The following is a 17774-nucleotide window of genomic DNA, read 5'->3' on the forward strand; positions in this document are numbered from 1 at the left end:
GTACATGAGATAATTATAATTTGATGGGAAAATCGGCTTTGTTTATTTGCGTGCACTTGCTGTTGCATAATTTAACAAAATGCCAGGCTCGTGTTTATTTTATTGTTTGAAACAAGTTAAAAATAATTCATACCTACCGACGTGGTTATAAAACATCGAACGTCTATTCGTGCAATTTATTCAGATTTTCCCCACACAATTAAGGTGTATTTTTACATGGAAATCCCGTTTAAAAGATAAAACGAAATTTGAATATTATGCAATTCCGCAAATCTTGTACATTTGTTTAATTCTACAATTTAGGTTCCTATGCGTAAGAGTTCAAATTTCCCAGAATGTTACATCAGAGACCATAAAACAGTCCTATTCTATGGTCTCTGGTTTCATCTATGTAAGTGGAATGATTGAAAAACAATAACAATTTGAATATATATTTCACCTGACGCCGTATGTTCCCAATAACATAAGTTGTTAGGAATATCAAATATATGTTATAACTTCGTTTTTCCATATTAGAATGCTTTTATTATTATTAACACCGGGCGGCAATATTTGATCAAAATGAATGTATTTATTACCCATTTCAGAAGAATATATATTGTATGCAAAACTATTCTCGATCTCGCGAGAACTTGCCAACATGACTCTTATGAGTAACATGGCCGACATGGGGAACTTGTGGGAAGGTAAACACAGACGCGAACTTGTCAAAGTGACAGTCTATGAGATTTCACCTTAATCGGCGATGATACAGAATGATGAGATTGAAATGTTTTAACCGGTGAAATGACTGCCATTTGTAACAATACTACACTAAGTGAGATCAATACAAAAAATAATCACTTGCTGAGATGTCAAATCGATCGATTTTGACAAATACGGTTACTTTGGTATCGGTGTGAGGTTCGACTAACATTCCGATATTTTTGTAAGAACTTGATAAAAAGCTAATATATGTGGACAAGAGGAGCCACATTCCCAATTGGAAAATGTAGATGTGTGCATGGATTTGGACCTCAGTCAAAGACCGTAATCTTTAAATCAAGATAATGTAGCCATTTCAGTGAAAGGAGTAATTTTTAAGATCTTTTGAAGTTCTGTAGGCCTCTATGTAGACTAACATATAGTCTCTGAAATGAACATATCGTACAGAAAAAACAGTTGTTCAGTTATCTTAATAAAAATCTAATAAAAAGGGAGCCCAGTGATTCTCTTCATTTTCAGATACTGCAGTAATCTAGACTTGCCAAACATTATAGACTTGCATGGGCTGTAGTTGATATAAATGTATCAGGGTCTGTAAGACAGACTAGCCTCTATGACTGATAGTAAGTACAGACAATATCTAAATAATCCTTCGATATATGGTCATTTAATAAGTATTCCTCAGTGTAGCTGACAATCTGTCGCTGTGTAAAATTGTAAATGTGATTGATATATTGTATTTCCCAGAATTATCCCAGTAGAAAAATTTGCGATTGATAATAGTCACCATTATTTGAACGATATTCAACATCATCACTGTATCGGTAATACATGTTTTAACACTCAGAAGTTGATGATTATGTTTTGCTAATGTGTTTACATGTCAGATTGAGTTTCTTTAGCACACTGTATGTACCGTTTCATGAATAGATTACCTGTGAAGATCTGGGTTAGAATTGATCTTCAGCAACCTATGTTTGTTGTAATAGGCGACTAACAAGATTGGGTGGTCCGGCTTACTGACTTGGTTGATTCTTGTTAAATCCCAAATGCATAGTTGATGCTTGTGATGTCAACCACTGGATAGCTGGACTACTGCTGAGTGTGGCGTTAAAAAACAAACAACCTATCAAATCATAAATAGATATTGTCATTTGTTTCATAATTCATTAATTGGTGGCTTGCTTGACTTTTATTGATCAGCGTGAAAGTTTACCAGCTCCCTTAACAAACATTTCCTTATTAAACAAGTGCTTTCGACTTATCAAATAATAAAACATTTGCTCTGTGTCTAGATAACAATGTTACAAAGCATAAATTGATATGACATATATCTGTATAAACAGACCAGACCTACCGTATTTGACGTAATAAGCGCCCTGCTCTAAGAAGCACCCACGGTGATATTTGCTAATATATTGGCTAGTAAACAATCCCAATCAGCACCCCTTCCAATTGATCAATGTACACAATACTCATTTTTTCGTGTATAATATACTCCGTGTGTTATATACACCCTTAATTATGGGCAATTAAATTCTGGAAAAATGTATCTGTCGTATGTAGACATTTCAGGCTGTCAGCATAAACCATGAAATTTACGATCTTTCAACTCTGTTTTTTTCACCAAAATAATCTTCTAATAAGCGTATTTCTAATTTTGAGAGCGCCCTGGGCACTTATTATGTCGAATACGGTAATACTATTTTTAGTGCATATGTGAATTTGGTATACATGCAGACATATGCAAAGATATCTAACTATGTATGCACTGCTTCCGGTGACAAAGGATGTAACTACATCTTCCTCATTTGCATCACTAAATGTGAACTCAAAACTCTTTACAGCAATACCTATACAACTGAAGAGCTAGATATAACCATGATAACATGTGTAAGGTGTAGTGAAGATGACATGAGCTGTACAGAGTTTGTTAGCTAGCTGGTAACTACTCATTCCTCACTCATATAGCTGCCATTAATGGTCGTCAAATACATATTTATGGTAGAATTAATTTTCAAAGAATATACAAGTAATTTTGTTATTGATTTTATCATGTTTAAGATTATGTGATAATTTAGTTTTGGCCTACAAATGGTTTGTGAACCGATAATATGATCAATTTTGTATTAAGCATTAAACTTCATTTGTATTTAACATTAGCTTTTCAAAATGTATAAACAACATATTTTGGATTTTCAGATTTACGAAAACAGGCCCGACAACTTGAAAATGAAATCGACCTTAAGCTGGTGTCATTCAGCAAACTTGGAACCAGTTATTCCTCTCAGAGAGACTATGAAAGGTAACCTTTCTCCACATGTTTCAAAGTTTCATCATATCATAATTTATTTTAGTGATATTCAAGTCAATTCACTTTGTGACCAGGATGGTGTTTTCGGAGAAGAGTCAGTTGGATCTTCATGAAATATATACAGGGGTGGAAATTTGCCATTTCCCGACTCCCGGGGCAAGTAGAAATATGAGGTCGGGCAACAAAATCACTTACTTTAACTTGTCCGGAGGCAAGTAATATTGGAAATTACTATCACTGTCGACATGTCTAACTACTGGTAAAATGGTACAATAAATTAGCTGAGAGAAATTTCGTAATCGCGCTTTCGTGAAACACTGACACTATTAAAGAACACACGAGACTTAGTGTTACGTCCCTTTTCTATTTTCGTTTTAATATTCAATCGGAACAGTATGAAACAACATTCTACACTCGGTTTGAATGCTTTTCTCGCATTGCGGCCTAGAGGGATCTCATAATTGATACACGATCAATACTGCCTAGAGGGGTCTCGTAATTGAAACACGTCTTGGCCTCTCCAATGTAAACAGTTACGACCCGGTTATGGCGACACACAAGCAGGCGTCGATTAAAAGTTTTTTCGGTAGGGAAAGTGAAAATAAATCCCAATAAATCTGAAAATGCCGATGATGGCGAATCATGTAAAAGAAAACGACCATATGAGGACACATGTTCTAACAACAAGTATGATGCCGAAAAACGGGACAGGAAATTCATTCAGAGTTGGTGTGATGAGTTTCCATGGGTAGTGTATGACGAAATACAAAATGTCATGAAGTGCAGAATTTGTTGTCAGTATCCAACTGTAACATCCAGAAATAAGAAACATGTTTTTGTTGACGGTTGTACACAATTTTGAAAAAACATTATTTGACAAGTCATGAGGTTTCTGATATTCATTTAGAATTTACCTGAATCCTTATGTAGATATAACAGTGCTGGTGTAGTGTAATTTTGTTCAACGGTAAATAAACACATATTGATGATTTGAAGTTTTATTTTGAAATTATTTGGGCAAGTGAAAATGAAATCAGGGCAAGTGAAAATTGTCTTTCAACTTGTCCGATGGCAAGTGAAGTTTTTTTAAAAATTTCCACCTCTGATATATTGTACTTGTTTAATCAGACATTGAACAGTGAAACAGTTTATCATACTTAATCATGTTAATCTATATGATATGACATTTAACATAATGTTTGCTGCGAGATCTGTTAATACATTGATGATTTGTTTGATCAGCCCTCCAGCGAGTGATGAAAAGAGGTAATGTTGCTATGTTCTATCAGGGAGAATGGATCTGGATATTTCTGTGTTGTTGGTAATGTCATTGTGACATGTTTCATAAGTGTCTTCCCAAGGCAAGGGAGTTAACTCACTATGAAAGTCCAGTTTCCACACCTTACCGAACAAGGATGAACCAGAGGCTATTATGAGTTATGTCCCTTCTTTGTCCCTCAAATTGACCAATCAGATTCCCCTCATATCACTTGCATTTGCTTCAAACAAAATGGTGTTGCCCAGTCAAGACGATAGGATCGACAATCAAGATCTATATTGTAATGAAACTGGTCTTACCTTGCATAAAATCACTTGACCACCTTGATTAAAACATATAAGATTTGGATAAATCTGTAGACGCTCAGTTGATGATAAGCTTGATTTGCAAATCCTGCAGTTGACTAAAATCTACACGGCAGTCACCACATTGTTTATGAACAGGATGTTGATTTCATTACACAATTTTTTATTGGACTATGCATAGACTCTTCAGGCCAGCCAAACTATTACAGCCTAGTTCGGCAAGGGTGGAAACTGGACTTTTATTATCAGTCAACTCTCTTGCTTCGGAAGGATGGTTTCATCGGTGTCATGATGAGAATGCTTTGCTTTTTGGTGTGGGAGTTTCCCTATTTCCAACTTTGATACTTTAACTTTTTCTATCGTCAATACTTCATGAGATCGCCCGTGAATACATACGTCCATGTTGTGGTGTAGTCATTATTTCTAAACAATAAATCCAATAAAGGCCTGGTTCCAGAGGAACCCAGCAAGTGTTCAGACCAATCAGTGTTCAGCTTACATCACACAAACAGGAATGACTCTTGCTTGACATTGTGTGCACCATGTACCTAGTCTTGCCTGCTGTGTGCTTTGCCTCAATATGGCCAAACGTAAAATTCACACAGTGTTCATGCGACCCGTGAAGATCCAGGTAGAGAATAGGTCTTCAGAAACCAACGCTTGCCATAAAAGGCGACTATGCTTGTCGTAAGAGGCGACTAACGGGTTCAGGTAGTCAGGCTCTGACTTGGTTGATGCATGTCATCGTATCTCAACTGCATAGATCGATGTTCATGATGTCAATCACTGGATTGTCTGGTCCAGACTCTTTTTTACAGACCGCCGCCATATAGCTGGAATATTGCTGAGTGCGGTTGAAAATCAAGCAAAAAGCACAATGTTAATGCAAGAAGCAGGGCTCACGATATGTACATGAGATATAAAACGCCTCATTTCATTAGCTTACTAAAAAAAGACATGTCTCAACTTCACCACACAAGTCAGTATGTTTTCATAGGAGATTGCAGTGCATACTATTTTGAAAGCATTTGTGATGAACGTTTTCTTGTCGAATACATCTTTAGTTTAAAATTAACATTTTCATGTTCATCAGGGGGTAAATTGTTCATGACAATTAAGGCAAAGTCAAAGTCAGTGGGAGTCAAGGCAGGGAAAAAACTTGTCGATAACTCTCAGCATGATACAATGTAAGTTGTAGCAGGATCATGAGGGATTCATGGGGTTTTGTGCTAGGTTTTATACTAAGATCCAGAGGCGAGTGGTACAATACCTAAAGGACACATAAAACCCCATGTACCCTCAGTGATCCTGCCACAAATTTTTTATCTTTCCGTCATGTTTTAATATGACATTGTAAAAGAATTCAAACAAGCCGAGGTTAACTTGTGCAATGTCACTTGACTTTCATTGACTCGGAAAAGTAATGTGTCTTTTTACTTCAAGGCGGGGTATAAGCGTGTCTTGTTCAGGGTGGGGTATAAGGGATTTATTCTCCCGCTGAGAAACTTATTTCCCTCCAAGGTGGGATACATGATGTCCCACCACAGGAGCGATGCTAGACTGATATATGACATTATTTTGATAAGGTGTTAGCTGTGATGTAATCGTCATGTTCATTATGATAATCTGATACAAATAAATATGTATGTCTGATGGGAATGTTTGAAGTGTTTTGTATTGATACCATTTTTGCCATCATGTGTATTGGAATTATGCAAAGTCATTACCAGTTCTCTAAGTTGATGTGTAGGTGCATGTTGCCATGGTAACAATGTTACTCCAAGGTTACACATGCATGTTGCTATGGATACATTTTGTCATCAGTGATGTAAAAGTGCATGTTGATATTGTTTGATGAATGATATCTCTGTCAGTTGCTGTGGTACCTGGACACCCACAGGTCAAGTTGGTTGTAATGCTCTGTGTGTGTGTGTGATATCCATCTGTCAGTTGCTATGGTACATGTGAGACCTGCAAATTGGTTGCTATGCTGTGTATATGATATCCATCTGTCAGTTGCTATGGTACATGTGACACCTACATGTTGGTTGCTATGCGATGTGTGTGACATCCATCTGTCAGTTGCTATGATACATGCCACACCTTCAAGTTGGTTGCTATGCGACATGTGTGATATCCATCTGTCAGTTGCTATGATAACTGTGACACCTGCATGTTGGTTGCTATGCAACGTGTGTGATATCCATCTGTCAGTTGCTATGGTTTCAGTGATACAGCCCCCCTGTTAAACAAGACCAACAGTGAGCATATGTTTGACACAATGGCAATGGAGATTAAACAGCTGTTGGCCAAGGTAAGCACAGCTATTAATGATTAATAATAATTGATTTGTAAAGCGCCTAATATCCATCGACAGTAGCTCACTGGCACAATGATGTCAGTCACTGAACAATGATGTCAGTCACTTAAGGCCTCTGCTCCACGATGTGATGTCCATTTAACATGAATTAGGACTTAACCTTGAGTCTTTGTGTACAATGTAATAAGGGTATTTAAATATTTGTAAACTGTTAGTTTGATTTACATCATACAGTTTGAACTGGAGAAGCTGGTGTTTTAACAATTTTAATAAAACTTGCAAGGGCTGCCAGTTGGAGTATTACAAAAATGGTATAAAACCATTCCACTCACTCAGTCCTCGAGACATGCAACTTTTTATGAATAACAAATTCTTTATTGCTTGTAAATATGTCCCGGGGCTACTTCTTGACTGTCAGAATAATGTTGATATTCATAAACTGTTTCATGTCTTCATGTTTGTCAAGACCGCCTCTGTGGTCTAGTGGTAGAGTGTCCGCCCGGAGAGTGGAAGTTCCGGGGCTCGGTCCCCGGCCGCATCATACCAAACGGCGTCAAAAGATGGTACTTGTTGTTACCCTGCCTGGCACTTGGCATTAAGGGGCTAAAGCAATGACTGGTCAGCCCGGAGTCAGTATACTGTGTCTGAGTGGGGTATTCATGTTAAACTGTGGCATGGTATCTCAGTGGGCTAGCACTATAAAATCAGCATTAGTCTGGACTAGTACAAGCACACAAACACAAACACACAGACACACACACACACACACACACACACGTGTTGCTATGTAAGTGCAATAATCTTTGACGCGACGTTAAACCCCATTTCACATCATGTTTGTCAACTTGTGAATGAAAGACGTGATGCTGCTTCCTGCTGCAGTTGTCTGGAGTCAACGAGCGGATGGTGGAGTACACACAGAACATCAGCATGAGTTCGCCCAGCGCCGCCCTCCTGCACACGCTGCAGCGGCACCGTGACATCCTGCAGGACTACACGCACGAGTTCCAGAAGACCGAGGCCAACATCACGTCACTGCGTGAGAGGGAGGACCTGCTGGGCTCCGTACACAGAGACATCAAGTGAGTACACACTGTCGCAAGATGCTGGGCTCCGTACACAGAGACATCAAGTGAGTACACACTGTCGCAAGATGCTGGGCTCCGTACACAGAGACATCAAGTGAGTACACACTGTCGCAAGATGCTGGGCTCCGTACACAGAGACATCAAGTGAGTACACACTGTCGCAAGATGGCGTGGAGTGTTCTGTGGTGGTGCATTGGCTGTAGGAAGGTGAAGGTTGGGTGTATGAAAGAATAGTCAAAGAGGTAGGGTGTGTTTATAGTGAGAATGGGGTGGGTGTCAGTCTATGTGGGGCGTCCTCTGTGTGAAGGGGGGGCGGTCGGGTAGCCTAGTGGTTAAAGCGTTCGCTCGTCACGCCAAAGACCCCGGGTTCGATTCCCGACATGGGTACAATGTGTGAAGCCCATTTCTGGTGTCTCCTGCCGTGATATTGCTGGAATATTGCTAAAAGCGGCGTAAAACCATACTCACTCACTCCCTGTGTGAAGGAAGGAAGGTGAATCAACAGTGAGTCAGTTTAGGTCATAGTAGGTGAGATGGGTTTGGGGGCGGTCAGTGAATATTGAGAAGTGTGTTTGGAGGAAGTGGTGATGGATGGTAGGTCTTCATGGTTACTCAATAGTAGTCTGTAGTATGGAGGTACCGGTCAATATGTTATTTGGGCCTGTATGAGCCTGGAAATGTGAGGTTTGGAGGGAGATGAAGAGTGTTTTGCACTTGAAGAGTGCAGGTTGAATGCCTGTGAAAGGGATGCCTTGTTTGTGAAAGTGATGGCTGGTCTATCAAAAGGATGGTTAAGATCAGGTTTGGTAGGATTGTCATATATTGGAATGAGTTTTGAATGTGTAGTTTAAGGCCTGTGACAAAGACTGGTAGTTTGAAATGTGTGGATAAAGGTGGTTAAATGAAAGATGGAAAAAAAATTGAAAGTAGACAGTGTTGTAGGAGACACATGTCAGATCAAGTCCTTTTCTAGGTCCAAGATAATGAAAATAATGTAGATTTAACAGAAAAAAATTCTATCAACCCCAGTTTACTGATATTTTATTCTTTTTTTTTCAGTGCATATAAAAATTCCTCTGGTTTAAATAGAAGAACAGATCTATATTTGAAAGAAAATGACCACATCAGAAAGTAAGTAATTGTGAGAAATTAAATTGAAATGTTTACTTTCTAATGCTTAGTCATTGTGAGGATTACGCATTTTCACCTGTTTCTTGAGCTGCAAAAGACGACAAAAGATGGTACTTGTTGACCCTGTCTGGGATTCAGCAATAATCTTGGATGCGACAGTGTTTGTGATAGCTGGTATTTCTTAGAGGTAGTTCATGTTTTGTTCTCCTTGTCTTACTGTGTTTGCAACCTCCTCCGTGGTCTAGTGGATAGAGCGTCTATCCCCAGCCACGTCATACCTAAGACGTTACAAGATGGACACCCGTGAAGATCCAGGTTCGAATAGGTCTTCAGCAACCCATGCTTGCTTTAAAAGGGCGACTGTGCTTGTCGTAAGAGGCGACTAACGGGATTGGAGGGTCAGACTCACTGACTTGGTTGATGATTGTCATCGTATCCCAATATTTTGTGGATCGAAATCACTGGATTGTCTTGTCCAGATTCGATTATTTACAGACCGCTGTCATATAGCTTGAATATTGCTGAGTGTGACTTTAAACAACAACAAACAAACAAACAAGACTTGTTGTTACCCTGCCTGATGCTTGGCATTTAGAGTATAAAACAAGTACTGGATGACACAGAGTCAGTATACCGGTACTATGTCTGAGTGGGGTATCCATGTGGGACTAGCACTATGAATCCAGCAAGTCAGGACAAGTAATCAGCCACACACACACACACATGTGCATGCCTCAATACATTGTTCTGCCTCAATCATTCTACTCTGAACCCGTGACGATCCAGGTTAGAATAGGTCTTCAGCAACCCATGCTTGCCGTAAAAGGGGGCTATGCTCGTGTTGGTCAGGCTCACTGACTTGGTTGGCGCATGTCACCGTATCCCAATTGCGTGGATCGATGCTCATGATGTTAATCACTGGATTGTCTGGTCCAGACTCAGTTATTTACAGATCACCGTCATATAGCTGGAATATATATGCTGAGTGCGGTGTTAAACAACAAACAAACAAAACAAACATTCTACTCTAACGGTCAGGTGAGAGGTAGGTGACTCGCCATGCAGTCATGTTGTTTTTAGATGTGTGACAAACGGTGGGTGTGACAAATCAGGCCTCAAAGTTGTGACTAAAACGGTTGCCAATTCGACCTAAAGTCCAGTTTGTCTACTGTCTAAAATTCAGAGGTAGCCAAATGACTACCTTGAAAAATATTTTGTGGCAACTAATTTCTATTGCTTCACATTTGAAGACACAAAAATAAATAACAGCTGATCTTGGAAAACATGTCTGCTAATAATTGTACTTGCGTATAATACCTCCTAAAGTCAACAATGAACAGAAATACAAGAATATCAATGTAATTATTTTTTTGTTTCAGTTGACAGTGCTCATTGCATAAGCAAGGATATACCTAAATGATCTAGTAACATAAATTGCATTAATGTTTGAGTCACAAATAACAAAAATCAAGTACAGTTTCCACTAATTTCAAGACTTGTGCTATGACTTATACATACTATAATAGTTATTTTTATAAAAGATTCTTTCAAATGCTTTTGGCTACCTACAACATTTGCTTGACTCCTTAATTTTACCACTGGCTACCTGGAAAAAAATGCTTGTAGCCATATGGGTACTTGGTAAAAATTAAACTTTGAGGCCTGCAAATGGGAGGATACCCAACTGAGTGCAGGGTTAAGCAACAAATAAACGAGTCACACTGTCCTTACTTGATGGCATAAGATTTCACCACATTGAACATGTTAAACATTCAGTTCAGTTTGAGGGAGCCTGACAAGCAACAGTCCTTTAGTGCTAATGTTGATGATGATAGAAACTGCTGTTGTAACAATTGTCCTCTTGATTTTCACAGCTCAGAGAGATTAATAGATGACCAGATAAGGTGAGTGGCCTTTGTGATATTATTAGGTTTTTATTAACACATAGTTAGTGAATCTTTTTTGACGCTTGTCTTTGTCCTCCCTGTGGGCATTCTGGGTAAAAATATAGGTCCCCAGCAACCCGTGCTTGTCTCACTATGGGGAATCCGGGTAAGAATATAGGTCCCCAGCAACCCGTGCTTGTCTCACTGTGGGGATTCTGGGTAAGAATATAGGTCCCCAGCAACCCGTGCTTGTCTCACTGTGGGGAATCCGGGTAAGAATATAGGTCCCCAGCATCCCGTGCTTGTCTCACTGTGGGGAATCCGGGTAAAAATATAGGTCCCTAGCAACCCGTGCTTGTCACTTTCGGGATTCTGGGTAAGAATATAGGTCCCTAGCATCTCGTGCTTGTCTCACAGTAGGGATTCTGGGTAAGAATATAGGTCCCTAGCAACCCATGCTTGCCTCACAGTAGGGATTCTGGGTAAGAATATAGGTCCCCAGCATCCCGTGCTTGTCTCACTGTGGGGATTCTGGGTAAGAATATAGGTCCCCAGCAACCCGTGCTTGTCTCACTGTGGGGATTCTGGGTAAGAATATAGGTCCCTAGCAACCCGTGCTTGTCTCACTGTGGGGATTCTGGGTAAGAATATAGGTCCCTAGCAACCCGTGCTTGTCTCACTGTGGGGATTCTGGGTAAGAATATAGGTCCCTAGCAACCCGTGCTTGTCTCACTGTGGGGATTCTGGGTAAGAATATAGGTCCCTAGCAACCCGTGCTTGTCTCACTGTGGGGATTCTGGGTAAGAATATAGGTCCCTAGCAACCCGTGCTTGTCTCACTGTGGGGATTCTGGGTAAGAATATTGGTCCCTAGCAACCCGTGCTTGTCTCACTGTGGGGAATCCGGGTAAGAATATAGGTCCCTAGCAATCTGTGCTTGTCTCACAGTGGGGATTCTGGGTAAGAATATAGGTCCCCAGCAACCTGTGCTTGTCTCACAGTGGGGAATCCGGGTAAGAATATAGGTCCCTAGCAACCTGTGCTTGTCTCACAGTGGGGATTCTGGGTAAGAATATAGGTCCCCAGCAACCCGTGCTTGTCTCACTGTGGGGAATCCGGGTAAGAATATAGGTCCCCAGCATCCTGTGCTTGTCTCACAGTAGGGATTCTGGGTAAGAATATAGGTCCCTAGCAACCCGTGCTTGTCTCACAGTGGGGAATCTGGGTAAGAATATAGGTCCCCAGCATCCCATGCTTGTCTCACTGTGGGCATTCCGGGTAAGAATATAGGTCCACAGCAACCCGTGCTTGTCTCACAGTGGGGATTCTGGGTAAGAATATAGGTCCCTAGCAACCTATGCTTGTCTCACAGTGGGGATTCTGGGTAAGAATATAGGTCCCAAGCATCCCGTGCTTGTCTCACAGTGGGCATTCTGGGTAAGAATATAGGTCCACAGCAACCCGTGCTTGTCTCACAGTGGGGATTCTGGGTAAGAATATAGGTCCCTAGCAACCTATGCTTGTCTCACAGTGGGGATTCTGGATAAGAATATAGGTCCCTAGCAACCAGTGCTTGTCTCACTGTGGGGATTCTGGGTAAGAACATAGGTCCCTAGCAACCTGTGCTTGTCTCACAGTGGGGAATCCGGGTAAGAATATAGGTCCTCAGCAACCCATGCGCGCTCACTGTGGGGAATCCGGGTAAGAATATAGGTCAATATATATTGATCAGGTGGTCAGACTCTGTGACTCGGTTGATTGCATGTCATTGTACCCATACGGTGTGGATCAGTGCTCACAATATCAATCATTAGATTGTCTAGTCAAGACTTGATTATTTACACGGGGTTCCCACAGATTTGAAAAATGATTTAATTTAACCATGTCCTATAAAAAGTGCTTGAATTTACAGTCCAGAGATCCGTATGAACACTGTTACAGACTGTCTTCGTTTAGCTGAAATATTGTTGATTGTGGCAATAAACAACAAACAAACAAACAAACTTTGCCTTCATCGTGGGGAAATCATGTTTAATGGGTATGACAATGCTGTGACCTGGGATTATGTGGGAATTAAAACTAAGCGTCATGTTGGTCAAATTGGGGATTTATTTTTGTTTGCCTGACTCTTTGTCAGATTCTATTCACCTTGTAGGTATTCACAGGCTTCAAACCAAAAATTTAAACCATATCACATATGCAAAGATATTTTTACCAATATTTGCAACAGACTTAGGGCCACATTTGAGCCTCTGAAATTCTGAGGTAAATCTCTGGTGATTCAACAAGGGAGCTGTGATACCTAAGCACTACTGTTTTATCAGTCATTTATATTATACAAGTTTTATACTTCAAATCAACATGTTTATACTTAGTTTATCTTGTGTGTTAATTCAGTTGGTTTTGAAGTCTTCATCCTAGCAGAGTAAACTATCAACACATGTGATAAAGAGAACCTGTAATATCTTTGCACCCCTGCTGCCTGGGTGTTAATGTAGATTCAGGGGAGATAATTGCTGTTTGGTGTAGATCCAGGGGAGGTAACTTGTGATGGATTCAGAAGCGGTATGCTAAGTTGACTTCCATTAGACAATGTAAGAGGTGTTTTTTTCCGCATCAAACATATACCAGGTATATGAATTACAGAAGTAGGATTGGGCAGATCAGATAGTTTTGCATTTATGGTGTTTATTATATTATTTCTCTTGATTACAGCATTGCTATTGCAACCAAGGAAAATCTTTCATCACAGAAGAAGCTATTGGGAACCATTACACAGAAAATGAATTCATTAGCAAGTATCCTTTGCAACCATAGGGTCAGCCAGTATTATGTTTAGTACTACTGTACTAGGGCTGCAATGAATACACTATGAGGCGAATACGATTCGTATCAAGAATATAGGGTAACGATTATGAATATTAAATCACAAATACAATAAAAAGTCAGCAGTTGATTTATTATTAGTTATATTCAGTGAAAAAATAACAACAAAAAGTATTTGACATGGTTTGTTAATTATCAATATATTATACATTTATGTACTGCACTTATCCAGGTACTAGTATCTGCTCAAATGTGACAATGACCTGTGAATACAACACTGTCAAATTAAATATTATAAGAGTGTTGTCTTTGAAGAAATGTATGCATATAATATGTTCTTATGGATATTTTTAGGTACAGGGTATTTAAATGCACATGATTGCATATTCATAAATATTTGATTCTAGTGGCCATGAATAACGAATTCAATTCATAATTGGATACGGTTCGATTCACCGAATACGCGAGTGAATCGTAACAGCCTATTTAGTACTACACGTTGTCCCTGTAAAGCAGCCCTCCTGCTTACCTACAGGCACAGGTGGGTCGCTGTGCAGAGTTACTCCCCTCAGTTTGCCAGGATGTGCTAAACATAGGTTCAAATGCCAGATTCATCCTCATCGTGGTCCTTGGTTTGTCAGCGTCACACCTGTGCTCAAAAATGATAAATGCCCTTTCCACTTGGGGATAAGTTGATTTTAAAGGGATGGTTCTGTGTGTTTTTTAATCATACATGAATTAATTTCCGAGTTTGATGTCACATACCTCATTCAGTTCTCACTGGAACAGAAACGCAATAAGGTGATCAGAGCCAGGTTAGCGTCTACTGTTTACAAACAAAGCTTTTGAACGGTCGATGTCCTGTCCCTTTAAGTTGAATTTGTTGTACAATCCGACACAAAGGACAAATTTCAAAATGATGTATGAAGTATAAATATGTAGGTTGAGGGGTCCTAATCATAAGACCCGTGCAGATTCCGGGGTAGAATAGGTCTTCAGCAACCCATGCTTGCCGTAAAATGTGACCATGCTTGTCGTAAAAGGCGACTAATGGGATCGGGTGGTCAGGCTCGCTGACTTGGTTGATACATGTCATCGATCCCAATTGCGTGGGTCGATGCTCATGATATCAATCACTGGATTGTCTGGTCCAGACTCAATTATTTACAGACATATAGCTGGAATATTGCTGAGTGCAACAAACCAATCAACCAACCAACCTAATCATAATGTTTTAAGGGGTCCTCAGGTTAATGTACCGGTTCTATTGGAACAAACTTCCTTGACTCGAGAACCCGTTTAATTTTGATCACGTCACACTGAATACAAATTATTTTAAGGAAAAAATGTATGTAACAATTTCCCTTACTGTTTGTCCTTGACCTTCACCAGATCGCTTCCCACTGCTCAACAGCCTCATGCAGCGGATTAATCTGCGGAAACGCCGCGATTCCATCATCCTCGGTGGCGTCATCGCAGTCTGCGTCATTCTGCTTCTACTCTATGCCTTCCATTAGCATCCTGCTCATATCATAGCACACAAAGATACTGTTTGGCTGATGACAAGAGGACAGGGACAATGGCCGACTCACACAGTGGAGTTCAGCATGTCTTCGACTCCTAGTCTGTGACTGGGGACTGGTGTCGGTCATCGTCCGTGACTGGGGACTGGTGTCGGTCATCGTCCGTGACTGGGGACTGATGTCGGTCCATGTCAGCCAGCCTGTGTCACTGGTTGGTCTAACCATCGTTCACAACTGGAGAAAATGTCCGTCACGTGTGATCTTGTTTAGTCCAGCTCATCACCCGTGATCAAGTACAGAGTATGATGTATTCGCTGGACACCTGTGGCTTTTTGTCTCTCGTGGCTGGATACAGGAAGCAGTGTTGCCAACAAAGCAAGCAGCGATAGAAATTGGCAGTAGTCCTGTAGTCCTTGCCAAACTGCCCAATAGTTAAGGTATCCTGAGGACTAGTAAAAATTTGCCCTTTTAAGGGGTTTGGCTATATGTTGTCATCATAAGGACTAGTGGGCTAAAAACTGTTTGTTTCTATCGCTGCAAAGTGTGTCATTTTGCTTGCTCTTGTATCTGTTGGTCCGAATCTGAGATAATGGCAGTCACATACAATTGTGATGTACTGGGTCAGTCATGAAACTGCAGCATTTTGAGCGCCACTTGATGTTAATCAGCATTGATGTACCTTGTTTTTAAAATAGAAGGGTTAGTATTGTAAAGTACAAGGTGAAATCTTTGCTTTCCTGGTACCTCTAAACTGAGTGAGGTTGGGAGGTGAAATGGGTTTAATGTCGAGGTTATTGCACTTGTTTTGTCTTCACTGAGCATTTGGTTAAATACCATGGGGTGTATTTTGTAGTCTGGCGATTCATGATTCAATGAGTCATGTTAAATCATGTCTGAAAATGAAGCCTGTAATTATCTCAACGCCAGACTTTTATCAAACTTTGTTTATAAAATCACCGGACTCCCAAACATTGGAATTTGATTTAAAATAATAACAATAGAAAACAGTCTTTTTTTATTCTGCCGACCAGAAATTAGTAAAATGTTAAGAAAACCCAACTCATTTACTGCTCTATCAAAATCAATGAATCATTGAAGATGTACTCCTGTTTATCTTAATAAAATCCGAATATTTTTTACCTTACCGACCTAAAATTTGGGGCCAAAAATCTGTTAACCCCCAAGAGGAAACAAGGCCTGGCCTTGTTTGCAGCTATGTTTCGCCATATATTGGTGCACTCAAAATACTTGTTCACAATCTGTGGAGTTTAGCTTGGTAGATTAGGGACAGAGGGGCACGGGTGGCCCAGTCGTCTAAGGCGCCGCAATTCGCTGTGCAGAGTTGCGTCCCTTGGGCACGCCAGAAACCTATGATTGTGGGTTCAAATCCCATTTCGCCCCAATTATGTTTCTAGGTTTGTCAGCACCATACCCGTGCTCGTGGGTTTCACCGAAGTGGTAAACGTCTGGGACCTGCATCACTTCGGGCTTTCCTCCCACATTAAGCTGACACCACGATATAACTGGATTACTGTTAAAAGCTGCGTTAAACCCAACTCACTCACTAACTCATGGTTACACCAAAGTGGAATACACCCTAGACCTTCATCGCTTCAGGCTTTCTTCCAACTGAAATAGGGCGGTCGGGTAGCCCAGTGGTTAAAGCGTTCACTCGTCATGCCGAAGACCCGGGTTCCATTCCCAAATGTCTGAAGCCCATTTCTGGTGTCCCCCATCGTGATATTGCTGGAATATTGCTGAAAGCGGCGTAAAATCATACTCACCAACTCCAACTGAAATACTGTTCAGACCGGCGTCAAGCCCAACTGACTGACTCACTCAGGTGAATCTGTCTCGACAGATACAAAATGTTTACACTTGAAATATTCACTTGCTGCATGTGCATTATTATAGTCCGATACTGTAACACAAGAAACTATGAAGCCACTGACTAATTTATGGAGGCAGATACAGATAACCAGTGCCATCTTCCCGAGGCAAGAGAGTTAACTGACTGTAAAAGTCCAGTTTCCACCCTTGCCGAACTAGGCTGGTATTATGGAGTTACATTTTGGCTGGACTAACGAGTCTATGCATAATCCAATCAAAATCGTGCATCAAAATCTGGTTCGTAAAGTGTCATGCAGATTTCGGTCAACTGCAGGATTTGCAAAGCATGTGCACCGCTAACTCGTTGTCAACAGATATTTTCTAAATCTTTTCATGCTTTTAATCAAGGTGCTCACGTGATTTGATATACTTCGCGATGTAAGACTCGTTTTATCACAATATAGATCTTGATTATCAATCAGATCGTCTTGGCTGAGCGCCACCGTTTTGTTTGAAGCAAATGCAAGTGAGTGATACAAGAGGTTGAATCTGATTGGTCAATAGGAGA

The 17774-nt window shown here is 40.4% G+C and overlaps 1 protein-coding gene across 2 annotated transcripts; it reads left to right on the top strand.

The window, feature by feature from the left end:
* The first annotated feature begins 623 nt into the window (after positions 1–623).
* LOC124121310 (Golgi SNAP receptor complex member 1-like) lies at positions 624–16664 on the top strand. Of its 2 annotated transcripts, XM_048401293.1 has the most exons (9): positions 624–686; positions 2908–3010; positions 4262–4285; positions 6833–6917; positions 7806–8005; positions 9071–9142; positions 11017–11046; positions 13743–13825; positions 15246–16664. In XM_048401293.1, the coding sequence occupies exons 1-9, from the start codon at positions 641–643 to the stop codon at positions 15368–15370; spliced, it is 768 nt and encodes a 255-aa protein (XP_048257250.1). In that variant the 5' UTR covers positions 624–640; the 3' UTR covers positions 15371–16664. The 2 variants fall into 2 exon arrangements, with proteins under 2 accessions (XP_048257250.1, XP_048257251.1); XM_048401294.1 differs by lacking the exon at positions 4262–4285 and having other exon boundaries at positions 628–686.
* Positions 16665–17774: the final 1110 nt, after the last annotated feature.

This window comes from Haliotis rufescens, unplaced genomic scaffold (genome assembly GCF_023055435.1).
Source record: "Haliotis rufescens isolate VD_foot unplaced genomic scaffold, xgHalRufe1.0.p SCAF_21, whole genome shotgun sequence".
Lineage (NCBI taxonomy): Eukaryota > Metazoa > Mollusca > Gastropoda > Lepetellida > Haliotidae > Haliotis > Haliotis rufescens.

What these genes read in the sequence shown, in the direction of transcription:
- LOC124121310 (XM_048401293.1), top strand. Translation starts at nt 641, where the DNA reads ATGACTCTTATGAGTAACATGGCCGACATGGGGAACTTGTGGGAAG. An exon ending in CCAGCGAGTGATGAAAAGAG is followed by an intron (nt 4,286 to 6,832) that starts GTAATGTTGCTA and finishes CTATGGTTTCAG; the next exon opens with TGATACAGCCCCCCTGTTAA. An exon ending in TTAATAGATGACCAGATAAG is followed by an intron (nt 11,047 to 13,742) that starts GTGAGTGGCCTT and finishes TCTTGATTACAG; the next exon opens with CATTGCTATTGCAACCAAGG.